This window comes from Dermacentor andersoni, chromosome 10 (assembly GCF_023375885.2).
Source record: "Dermacentor andersoni chromosome 10, qqDerAnde1_hic_scaffold, whole genome shotgun sequence".
NCBI lineage: Eukaryota > Metazoa > Arthropoda > Arachnida > Ixodida > Ixodidae > Dermacentor > Dermacentor andersoni.
This window is the reverse complement of record NC_092823.1, coordinates 13,201,931-13,214,430: the sequence shown is the minus strand read 5'-3', so window position 1 is coordinate 13,214,430 and position 12,500 is coordinate 13,201,931. Positions and strand designations below refer to the sequence as shown.

The 12,500-nt window shown below is 54.2% G+C and overlaps 1 protein-coding gene, 2 non-coding genes and 2 pseudogenes across 3 annotated transcripts; 2 read left to right on the top strand and 3 right to left on the bottom strand.

Annotated features, from left to right (window-relative positions):
* Window positions 1-2,849: 2,849 nt before the first annotated feature.
* On the bottom strand, window positions 2,850-3,017 carry LOC126521216 (U2 spliceosomal RNA; annotated as a pseudogene).
* On the bottom strand, window positions 3,005-4,669 carry LOC140213552 (uncharacterized). The gene has a single exon (XM_072284785.1). The coding sequence runs from the start codon at window positions 4,470-4,472 to the stop codon at window positions 3,198-3,200; it is 1,275 nt and encodes a 424-aa protein (XP_072140886.1). The 5' UTR covers window positions 4,473-4,669; the 3' UTR covers window positions 3,005-3,197.
* On the bottom strand, window positions 4,651-4,742 carry LOC126521159 (U2 spliceosomal RNA; annotated as a pseudogene).
* Window positions 4,743-8,795: 4,053 nt separating this feature from the next.
* Window positions 8,796-10,610, top strand: LOC126521170 (small subunit ribosomal RNA). Its single transcript, XR_007597192.1, has one exon. It is a non-coding gene; the product is annotated as a small subunit ribosomal RNA (ribosomal RNA).
* Window positions 10,611-12,184: 1,574 nt separating this feature from the next.
* LOC126521201 (5.8S ribosomal RNA) lies at window positions 12,185-12,337 on the top strand. The gene has a single exon (XR_007597195.1). It is a non-coding gene; the product is annotated as a 5.8S ribosomal RNA (ribosomal RNA).
* The last annotated feature ends 163 nt before the right edge of the window (window positions 12,338-12,500 follow it).

Below are 12,500 nucleotides of genomic sequence, written 5' to 3'. Positions count from 1 at the left end.
TGAACGATGTTTTTCTTTTCCTCAAAGCTAGCCATAGAACCAGCGCTTTCTATAAAATCATGACAATAAGAATCCAGCATATCGGTTCATCTTCGGCGCGATTAAAGTTCGGGAACTGGCGATTTTTTATTGCCGTGATCAAGAAGGTTAACACCAGATAAGGCGTGATATTTCAGCATACCAGTCACGATATCTAATCGAATCTAAGATTGAAATGGCGTTCTGAATTCTTTCGGTTCCAGATAGAAAGAAACAGAAAAAAAAAAAAAAAAAAGAAAGGATGTGATTGATTGCCATTCAAATCTGAAGACCGCGTGGAGAAAGTGTTCCGGTTTACATTCGGCAAATCAAAATGAACGGCTAAAATTAATCCATCGTCTGGTTTCATGCGCGAGATCACGTAAAAGGCAGCCATTCTTCTTAGCATGGTTTCTCTCTTTTGCTCTCTCATTCGCGCACGGAAATTTCTTCGTACGGGAATTTTATGAAGCGAAGGCGGCTGCAGACCATTTTCTTTGTTTAGTTCATGTTCGTAGGCGCAAATTACAAACCTAACACTTGGAGCAACATTTCCACTACTCTAGAGGGGCATAAACTGTAGACAGTGCACGCTTTCTCATTTATCCAATCGCTCGCAAACACATTGCATTGCTAGTCTACAGTGGCAATACAAAGTGACGTTTCACCATGCACGTCGAAGTTCATTACCAGTACCGCGCAAGCATCGACCGGCCGGCGAAGCGACGAGCTCAGCAGCGCATGCGCAAGGCCCGACACCACCCCAACCGAGCTTCCCTGCTTATCGGAGAGAGCAAGTGCGCGTGAACACGGGCGCGTCTGAGTATCTGGATTTAAAAAAAAAAGAAAAAGAAAGCGTTTCCGAGATATTGACAAAGACAAGTGGTCGCGGTCGCTCTGAATCTTATCGTATTATAGAAAACGTGGGATGGCGGCGCTTCCTCGAGGGTCAGAAAGTACAATCGTCGAACTAGGTGGCAAGTGGAGTACATCCTTTTTCTTGGAACGGTTTGCAATTGACTGCTTGAATGTGCCGACCACGCGTCGCGGGTCGCGTATAGAGCCAACCGTTGGCAAGCACGCGTCTAGCGTAGCAGCAGAACCGATCGCGGTTGCGATAACCCATCGTTGGCAGCGAAAAAGAAAAACACCCACTCGCAGTTTGTAGCAATAACCGTACAAATCAATGTGGTTTTAAATATAGCTTCACTGGTCACCCAAGAAGGGCACCGAAACTTTCTCATGACGCACACCGCTGTAGTCCACAAAGAACAAAGCGCACAAAATAGATATGATACAGCCGCACCGCATTATTTCGTGTTTTCACCATTTCATTACTTTCGTGTGCATGCGCGCTAGGGCCACGCAGGCCAGGAGTAAAAGGCACGAAAAAAAAAAAAAAAAAAAATGGTACGCAATCCTAAGCTTTGACTTGACTGCTGTGGCACTCGCATTTGTGTTCTTTACCTTAGGCGAACGCAATGCGCAAACTGAACTGGAATTTCCAATAATGGAAATTCCTGTTTGGCTCATATTTGCGTTTTTCGCCCGAGCAAGCGCTTCACTGCACTACGCTTTGCCCCTTCAACGTGGCTACACTGCCCGGCAGGCGTGTTCTGCGTAGGGCCGAACCTGCAGGCAAAAAGCATGGGCGCCGCCATCTTGTTGAGAGCGGCGCCAGGGACACAATCGCGCCTAGCTCATTGAGTTTTCCCCCAAAACTGAAAAAAATTTGACTTCATTAAACGAGAAAGATGCCACGAGTGTCCCAACAAAAAGCTTTGAGGATTACCGAAGGGTAACTGAGGGCGACGCAACGGGCTCTGGAAAGAAGGATGATGGGTGTGGCGTCACGGGGGGATCGGAATAGAGCAGATTGGGGTGTGCGAGAACAAACGCTCGTTAATGACACCAAAGTTTAAACCAGGAAAAACAAATGGGCATGCGCAGGGCATGCAATCTGGGGGGAAGATAACCGGTGGCCATTAAGGGTTACAGACTGAATTCCGAGAGGAGGGAAGCGTAGCAGGGGGTGGCAGAAAGTTAGGAGGGCAGATTAGATTAGGGACTACATGGCGACAATCGGCACCTGACCGGGGTACTTGGAGGATCATGGGAGATGCCTTTGCCCTGCAGTGGGCGTAGCCAGGATGATGATGATGATGATGTTCATGATGAAAAGGTAGCAACAGGTCTTCGTAACATACAGGTTAGAAAGATGAGGCACCTTTTAACCCTTGAATATATTTCGCCACATTCGGGCATACGACAAGTTTGTTTTCGAGGCGCTCGGTCCCACTGCTGCGAAAATGTGTACACAAAGGCTGCACAGTAGTTGCCAGAAATCGGGCACTCTATTTTTCTTTCATAGGGAATCTTTCTTCCACTTGGGCAGCGGATTTCGGCGGCAGGGCGAGCTTGCGTGGGCGCGGTGGTTTACGGATCCAAGCGATAGTGAACTCCAAAATCCAGTGTTGGCTTTGAGTGGGATTCATATTGATTGCGAACCCCATGGCTAATCCTACCCCCCATCCCCCCAAGTGGCTCTTTACAGGAGACAATCATTCAGAGACATCGGACAAATAGGAATTCTGGTTCTTTCTTTTGCTTTCATTAATTTTTCTCGAAGCCCATAACTAGAAATTTGCTGGAGCGGCTGTCCCATTTGCGACGCAACAAGTGCGACGCTACACACAGATGGAGTGGCAGTTTAATTACTCTCGTGGTCCGCGAACCGGCATCGTTGCGTGTAGTATAGGAATGGTGCGTGTCAAGTCAGTGCTCGCGTTGAGCTTGTGCTCTTCATTTTGATTGAATGAAGTCTCACCTAAGTGAGCGGGGCCGATCCCGGAGGTAGTGCAATACCGGGCCGACCTGCGGCGGAGGTGAAGCAGGCTTCAAGCACTCCGCCAACTTCCAAAAATAGGTTTAATATCGTGGGTCCATATAGAACCCGTATCAGATATTAAGCTGATAAGAACAGAGGTTTTTGAAAAAATGCTTGTTACATTTTCCCAATGAAAGACGGTTTCATTGATGTGAATTTACTAGAGTTTGGTGTTTAGTTTTTGGGCAGGCATAGAGGTGTGTGTTTGTTTAGTGTTTGTTGGGTATTTTGGAAGTTTTTGTGCTGGCATAGAAGTGTGTGTTGGTGTAGTGTGTCTGCCTAGTGCTGTTCTTCACTTGGCTGCGATGTGCGCTGCATAGATGTCTCGTGATGCAGCGATTGTCTCGCTCACGGCGAGTTTCTTGAACAGCCGCAGGTATTTGCGGCTGCAGAAGCGGCGCATGATCCGGTCGTTTCGGGGATCCCACGATCCAAGTGCTCCGACGATGATGGCTTCCACGGTCACTTTCTGGAATTTCCGCAGCAGGTACTCCCGGACTGGCTGGTACTTCTCCTCCTTCCCCTGGCGGGCCGCGTTCAGGGCTGCAGGCCGGTTCTCGAACGGGCAGGTTACATCGATGATGATCGCCTCCTCGCCCCTGCAAAGCACAAGGTCAGGACGGAGATTAGTATTACCTACTGGTCGATTCTCGTGGGTGACAGTGAACTTGGCGGAGGCAGCGGCTTTCACTCGGTTCACGATCTGGTTGTGGCGGTTGGTGTATGCTTGACTGTGAGTCATGCAGTGACACAGGACATGTGGCAAGGTCTCTGGTTGACCGCCACAAATCCTACACCGTTGGTCCACGGCCGTAGCCCATGGCCTCGCTGCGTTCAGGGGAACGACATTGAGTCGGGCCCGGTGAACGAAACGCCAGTCGGCAAACCTCGTGAATTGGCCGGTACGTACAAAGTGGGAACTGCTCCGGTCGGCGGCAACGCACTCCATCACTTTCCCCTGACTGGGTTTTTGGTGGAGATCGTGATCTCGTGCGTTTGCCAGTGCCGTCCGGAGTGTCTTCACCACCTTAGTACGCTTCCTCGGGCCAAGTGTTATGTCACCCCTGGAGATACGGGGGCCGTCTTGTTCGAATCCCCAGGTGACACCAAGACGCCGAGAAGCCTTGCGGGCCTCCGTCCACACGGACTGGAGCTGCGTCGCCGTGGCCCGGAAGTCACCCTCAGTCTCGCCGCTCAGGTAGGCGTCCATGTCACCCGGTTCTGCAATGCGCCTCAGCCTTTTGCATGTCACGACGGTCAGCGCCTGCAGTGCCAGGTCCTGGACTTCAGTGTCTGCAGAGGAAAGAAGTTTGAAAGCATTGTCAATTCTGCAGATGTCACTGACTTCTGCCGCCACAGGAATGCCAATGGCACCCGCTGCGGAGCTACCGTATAGGTAGTCGTTAGCAGCGTTGGCAGGCAGGTAGAGGGTCCGCTTGATGAGTGGGCGAAGCGTGTCCAGGCGAGACCACTCTGCCTTACCAAGGGAGCCACACCTCATGGCAAAGTTGAGCGCCGGAAATACAAATGTTTTAACGGCGTCCAATCTCTGCCACGGGGCGAGCATCGAGGTAAGCAGGCGGCGACCCACGTTGATGGCTTCGTCCACGGTTGCCTGGTCCGGTAGTACCGAGAACCCGACTGGTCGCCCGAGGAAGTTGTGTGCCTCGAAGTCACTGATTGATGGGATTGGGGTGCCGTAGACCGTGAAGGTCGTAGGTCTTGTCCCCACGGGTGTCTTTCCGGAGAGGTGCAGTGACTTGCACTTCGTATCAGATATTAAGCTGATAAGAACAGATACTACACTTTGATCTTAGCCAAAAGGCCGAGAAGCGATGTCCTTCACTTCACTTCATTGTACTACTGCCTTGTGGGCGCCCTGCCGACATGGGTAACCTCAGCAACAGCGTGGGCAATATTATAAAATTCAGCCTGTGTACAGACTCAACGCTCCCTATCTCACGGATGAATTCGCAACGCCTCAGTCTTTCGCTGTTAACGAAACGCTGTCGCGTAGAAACGAGACCCGAGTGCAAGCTTGCTTGTAACGCGAAACCAACCAAGGCAACCTCGTAGAAAACGGAACAGGCGAGCGGAAAAAAAACGCGCCAGGGGAATGCTTACTTCCGTCTGAATGCGACCGCTCAAGGTGACCTTCCTTGAGGGCTTCGTTTCAAGCCCGTGTGCAATTGTAATATACTACGCGCATTTCCTTCATTTCTTTTTATTTACCGCAAGGCCCACTGAAAATTTTGATACGGCACAGGCCGGGACGGATCGCAACGTGTCGAATCGACCGGTAGAATTAGGTAGCATGCCCCATGTACGAAGACGAGCAACATAGAAGTGAATGACAAAATAAATATAGAAAACGCTGCACACTCCTTCCAACCGGAAACATAGAGGGGAGAAAGATCGCCATCTGAAACACAGGCATTGTAAAAAAAAAAAAAAAAAGTGCTACCTCATCATCTTTACCATTACCGTGTGTGTGTATGTATATATGCATGTGTGTGTGTGTGTTTGTGTATTTATATATATATATATATATATATATATATATATATATATATATATATATATACGCACACATGCTAGCATAGCTTAAACGCAGCTGGAAAGCTCAGCCTTGCACAAGAACCACCCCCTGTCGCAAACCCCTTTGAAACATTCAAATGCCAAACACGAGTAGAGCGAGGTCGTTCGAACCTGGCGCCAAAACGCATTGGCGCCATCTGTGTACGGAACTAGGAAAACCTGCGGACTTTGCAATACAGAAAGAAAGGTAGATGGCGCGAGCTAACGCTCCATTGCATACTAAGAACGAGAGTTAGTGAATAATGGCAGAAACGTCTTGGGAAGAGAAAAAAAAAAAACACGCAAAAGTTGTTGGCTTGTGCAAGCACTCTATGTTACAGCGATTAAAGAGCATAGCATCTTCTACAACAGCAGCTACAAAAAGAAGAAGAACGTGAGAGAGGGAGAGAGACAGGCGTGTTTCTTTGGAATGCAGAGCATGCAGCACATACTATAAAGTGCCAAAGAGACGGGGAAAGCAGATGGCGCGAAGGTGTATGTCCTCAAAGCTTGAAAGCAATTTCTAAATTACATGTACCGAAGTCCACCTACTCTCATCAGGTTGCTCCCGCCTCCAGTTGCGTTTAAAGTGAAATTACAGTCGCCTCAAAGGCAGACAGAGAGAGAGTGAAAATAGGTACACTTGCTTCGCGCAGCTGCAGCCGTTCAAATTTTACAGCAAGAGCACTCCCGAAAGCACAAAGTCCGCTGCCGCCTGGGCGCAATGCGCTCGCTTCAGTAAATTGCCGTGCTGGCCTCGGCAACCAAGAGGTGTAGTGCGGCAGACTGCTGCATTGTAGCACACCGCAAACCGTGCAGACGTAAGCGATCGCCTCGACATCGCTGCGAGCGCTCGAAGAGACAAAGTCCGAAACCACGTGTGCCGGGGCGGTGCGAGCGCGACGCCTTTGACGCAACTTTTGCGTACAAGCCGCCGCACCGCCACGACGGAATCGCTGGCATCCCGCACGCAGCTGCATTGTGTCACGCCGGCAATCGTTGAAACACCACGCAGTCGTCGGCGTCGGCCCCGACATGGTTGCGAGCGCTGGAAGAGACAAAGTCCGAAACCGCGTGTGCCGGGGCGGCGCGAGCGCGACGCCTTTGACGCAACTTTTGCGTACAAGCCGCCGCACGGACACGACGGAGCCGGTGTCACCCTGCAGAGGGCTGCACTATAGCACGCCGGGAACCGGCAAAGAACCGCGCAGACGTCGTCGTTGGCCGCGGCGTTGCCGCGAGCACGCGAAGAGACAAAGTCCGAAACGACGTCAGCCGGGGCGTCGAGCACGCCGCCCGCACTGTTCGCACGCGTGCTCGGAAATGGCGAAGGGGCCGCGCTAGCGTGCCTTGAATCGGTGAGCGGCGGTACCGCGGCGATCGCCAGAGCTCGAATCCGCCCTGCAAAAGCCAAATATTGGCGCTCGGCTCGGCGCAGTACGCCGCCGCGTCGCACGAGTACGGCCCCATGGAGGTCTGGGCACTTATCGCTGCTACTGTAAGGGGCCGTACGGCCCCGGCCGACATTGTACCGTAGTGCGATTTTCGTCTTGCGCGTGCTCGTGGCGGTGTCCGCGCACCGTTCCGACGTCGACAATCGTGCCCACGACTACGCGAGCGCTGGAAGAGACAAAGTCCGAAACCGCGTGTGCCGGGGCGGCGCGAGCGCGACGCCTTTGACGCAACTTTTGCGTACAAGCCGCCGCACGGACACGACGGAGCCGGTGTCGCCCTGCAGAGGGCTGCACTATAGCACGCCGGGAACCGGCAAAGAACCGCGCAGACGTCGTCGTTGGCCGCGGCGTTGCCGCGAGCACGCGAAGAGACAAAGTCCGAAACGACGTCAGCCGGGGCGTCGAGCACGCCGCCCGCACTGTTCGCACGCGTGCTCGGAAATGGCGAAGGGGCCGCGCTAGCGTGCCTTGAATCGGTGAGCGGCGGTACCGCGGCGATCGCCAGAGCTCGAATCCGCCCTGCAAAAGCCAAATATTGGCGCTCGGCTCGGCGCAGTACGCCGCCGCGTCGCACGAGTACGGCCCCATGGAGGTCTGGGCACTTATCGCTGCTACTGTAAGGGGCCGTACGGCCCCGGCCGACATTGTACCGTAGTGCGATTTTCGTCTTGCGCGTGCTCGTGGCGGTGTCCGCGCACCGTTGCGACGTCGACAATCGTGCCCACGACTACGCGAGCGCTGGAAGAGACAAAGTCCGAAACCGCGTGTGCCGGGGCGGCGCGAGCGCGACGCCTTTGACGCAACTTTTGCGTACAAGCCGCCGCACGGCCACGACGGAGCCGGTGTCACCCTGCAGAGGGCTGCACTGTAGCACGCCGGGAACCGGCAAAGAACCGCGCAGACGTTGTCGTTGGCCGCGGCGTTGCCGCGAGCACGCGAAGAGACAAAGTCCGAAACGACGTCAGCCGGGGCGTCGAGCACGCCGCCCGCACTGTTCGCACTCGTGCTCGGAAATGGCGAAGGGGCCGTGCTAGCGTGCCTCGAATCGATCGGCCGGGGGCCCCGTAGGGCGACAGACAGGCAATTGTGCAGGAAACCGTACTGGCCATTGGCGAGAAATTGCCGTTCGCGCATTCGGTGGACGCGCTGCGCTTTCACGACTTCGGCATTGTGCTGCCGACGTAAGCTTTCAATCTTGCTCGCGGCGTTACGAGGCGGCACGATTTTCGCCAAACGCTCGTCGAAAGTGGCACGAGTACGGCCCCATGGAGGTCTGGGTACTTATCGCTGCTATTATATGGGGGTCCCAGAGAGCAGTCGCCCCCAAAGCGACCTGGGTGTTTGATATGCGGCGGGCTTCGTGCCCGTCAAGCGTGTCCCCGGTATCGCTCCCGTGGATCCCACAGCTGACGTCTGCAGCCTCATCCGCTTGATGCGTTAGGGGCTGGTTGTCGGACGACGCTTTTTCCACGATATCGAAGTGTGTTCCGCATCGTCCTCGGACGAATCAAATACGAAAGCGCCGAAGGCGCGGGCGTGACCCGTCGCCTAGCGGCTTTGCCGTCTCGGCTACGTTGCAAGTGTCGGTCGGTCCACCAGTGCTGCGGGCTCGAGAGAAACCGCAAGCCGCGATCGAGTCGACACAACCGGTCTATCGAGAATGTTGCGTGCTTCTTGCCGCGTGGCGATACCCGGCCCTGCGGGGAGGGCGCCGTAGCGAGCTCGAACGCCGTCGTCTCGGACTGTGCAAAGTGCTACCCTTTGCGAGAACGAAGCGTGTTGGGGCGCCTGAAGGTGGCCTCGGCATCGCAAAAACGGCGTCCGGCCTGCTTGATAGGCTGGACGCGCAGTTGAACGATTACCTGGTTGATCCTGCCAGTAATCATATGCTTGTCTCAAAGATTAAGCCATGCATGTCTAAGTACATGCCGAAATAAGGCGAAACCGCGAATGGCTCATTAAATCAGTTATGGTTCCTTAGATCGTTTCTTCCTACTTGGATAACTGTGGCAATTCTAGAGCTAATACATGCAGTGAGCCTGAAGCCCTTTGGGCGACGGGTGCTTTTATTAGACCAAGATCGATCGGGTTTCGGCCCGTATTGTGTGGTGACTCTGGATAACTTTGTGCTGATCGCATGGCCACGAGCCGGCGACGTTTCTTTCAAGTGTCTGCCTTATCAACTTTCGATGGTAGGTTACTTGCTTACCATGGTTGTTACGGGTAACGGAGAATCAGGGTTCGATTCCGGAGAGGGAGCCTGAGAAACGGCTACCACATCCAAGGAAGGCAGCAGGCGCGCAAATTACCCACTCCCGGCACGGGGAGGTAGTGACGAAAAATAACAATACGGGACTCTTTTGAGGCCCCGTAATTGAAATGAGTACACTCTAAATCCTTTAACGAGGATCAATTGGAGGGCAAGTCTGGTGCCAGCAGCCGCGGTAATTCCAGCTCCAATAGCGTATACTAAAGCTGCTGTGGTTAAAAAGCTCGTAGTTGGATCTCAGTTCCAGACGAGTAGTGCATCTACCCGATGCGACGGCTCGGACTGAACATCATGCCGGTCCTTTCTTGGTGCACTTCATTGTGTGCCTCGAGAAGGCCGGTGCTTTTACTTTGAAAAAATTAGAGTGCTCAACGCAGGCGAGTCGCCTGAATAAACTTGCATGGAATAATAGAACAAGACCTCGTTTCTGTTCTGTTGGTTTTTGGAATACGAGGTAATGATTAAGAGGGACAGACGGGGGCATTCGTATTGCGGCGCTAGAGGTGAAATTCTTGGACCGTCGCAAGACGAACTACTGCGAAAGCATTTGCCAAGAATGTTTTCTTTGATCAAGAACGAAAGTCAGAGGTTCGAAGGCGATCAGATACCGCCCTAGTTCTGACCATAAACGATGCCAACCAGCGATCCGCCTGAGTTACTCAAATGACTCGGCGGGCAGCTTCCGGGAAACCAAAGTGTTTGGGTTCCGGGGGAAGTATGGTTGCAAAGCTGAAACTTAAAGGAATTGACGGAAGGGCACCACCAGGAGTGGAGCCTGCGGCTTAATTTGACTCAACACGGGAAAACTTACCCGGCCCGGACACTGGGAGGATTGACAGATTGAGAGCTCTTTCTTGATTCGGTGGATGGTGGTGCATGGCCGTTCTTAGTTGGTGGAGCGATTTGTCTGGTTAATTCCGATAACGAACGAGACTCTAGCCTATTAAATAGGTGCGGGGTTCCCAGCACCTTACAACCTTCTTAGAGGGACAAGCGGCTCCTAGCCGCACGAAACAGAGCAATAACAGGTCTGTGATGCCCTTAGATGTCCGGGGCCGCACGCGCGCTACACTGAAGGAAGCAGCGTGTCTTTATCCCTGTCTGAAAAGACTGGGTAACCCGTGGAACTTCTTTCGTGATTGGGATAGGGGCTTGCAATTGTTCCCCTTGAACGAGGAATTCCCAGTAAGCGCGAGTCATAAGCTCGCGTTGATTACGTCCCTGCCCTTTGTACACACCGCCCGTCGCTACTACCGATTGAATGATTTAGTGAGGTCTTCGGACCGATGTCCGGCGCGGCCTTTCGGTTGCGCCGGTCTGTTGGAAAGATGACCAAACTTGATCATTTAGAGGAAGTAAAAGTCGTAACAAGGTTTCCGTAGGTGAACCTGCGGAAGGATCATTACCGGATTGTGAAGGGTGGCGAGCGCCATTGTTTCTACCCCGTGTGGGTGAAGCAGCTCGCTGCGCCCGACGCTTTCCGCCGCTGGCCCCGCTTGGACGCGGGGACGGCTATACCCGAACATGCCGGGGACTGCCTGAATTTTGAGGGGCGCCCCGTGCCAAATTTGTTGCGCCCAGTGGACGCCGGCTGCAACCTTGGACGGTTGGCTTGGCCGCGCCCGCGGGTAGAAACGGCGTAACGCACACTGGGTGGGCTTTCTGTCCGCTTTGGCGCTCTTGCGCGGAATGGGAGTAAGACGACCCGACCTGCTGCTTTGCCCAGTACGAGGGGAACGGCGAAGCGTGCGGTCGGTCAAGGAACTGACGGTCGAGAGCTAATGCCGCTGCCGCTTAGTACACACACGGAACCGTGGTGCGAGCGCTCTCCCGTCCTCCGCGGCAAACGCTGCCGAGTCTGAAAAGGCTGGCGGCTGCCGGTCGCTTCCTGCGGCGAGTATGGAGTAACGACCCGACTTTGTTGCCGCCCAAGTACTAAAGGAACGGTGTGGCGCTCGGTCGGTCATGGAACTGTCGGTATGAGGGTGCGGCTGCCAAGTACGGAAGGAACCGTGGCCTAAAGTGCTCTCCCGTCCTCCGCGGCAAATGCCACCGAGTCCGAAAGGGCCGGAGGCTGCCGGTCGGCTCCTGCTCGTGACGCGCGAGGTGTCGAGATCGCGGTTTAATGCGACGACGTCTGCAGGCTATTCGCCCGCCGCCGAGGGAAAGGCGGCGTTGCTGCGAAGTACCGAAGGAAACGCGGCTTTGCTACGTCGGAAGCGTTCTGCGGTTAGCGGACTTGTGCGCTTTGGGAAGGCGCCGCACGTCGAAAGAGGAAGTACTGACAGACGAGGGACTGTAGTCCCGGATTCGAACGCACTTGCGGCCAGGCCCTTGCTGGCTTCGTCTTCCGCCTCAAGTAGACTTGTTGTGGCGCCGGCGCAGGGAGCCGTCCCTGGCACTGGCCGAGTGGTTTTGGAGAGCTGCGCGAGTACGCGCGCCGGGCTCTTGTCTTTCGTCTCAAGTAGGCTGTTGGATCAACAGCGGTTATGCTGCGGCGATCTGCCGATGCGAAAGTGTGTGTGTGTTTGAGGCCCTTCTATGAACCTACTGCTGACTGAAGCGAAGCACGTCGATGGGGGTGAAGCCCTGCCCGTGGCCGTGTAGCCGTTAAAGACTCCACAGCGGCTTAGCCCTAATCATGGCTCTGTCGCTCTTTGCAATTTTTAGTGGAGCGATGTGAACGTGCACACGAGACACACGGGTCCGGTGGTTGGATGGCAGGTAAAACCGGCTTCGAGTGCGCGCAAACGGCATAAGCTACCTCGAGGGCAAGCGAGGAAGGCGTGGGCGCAAAACACACGCGCGAGTAGCAGGAGTGGAGTGCCATTAGGCTTTCAGCTGCTGAGACGCGGCCGCCGAAAGAGCGAGACTGGAGGAGCGCACGCCGAAAGGCGCTCTTCGAAACCACACACAGGGAGACGCCACGTGCCTAAAACCCTGGTTGTACTGTACTGAATTGAACAAACTATTTTTCACGACTCTAAGCGGTGGATCACTCGGTTCTCGGGTCGATGAAGAACGCAGCCAGCTGCGAGACTTGGTGTGAATTGCAGGACACACTGAGCACTGATTCTTTGAACGCACATTGCGGCCTTGGGTCTTCCCTTGGCTTCGTCTGTCTGAGGGTCGGATCACATATCAAGAGAGACTTCGGCGCACAGGGAACGTGCGTCCGTCGACTCGTTTTGACCGCGTCGGCATCATGGACAGTACGTTGAGCGCTAAAGCCACGCGCCAGCGGCCTCACGAGAGGGAGACGGTGGCAAACCGTTGTGCCAATTCTTCGAAAAGA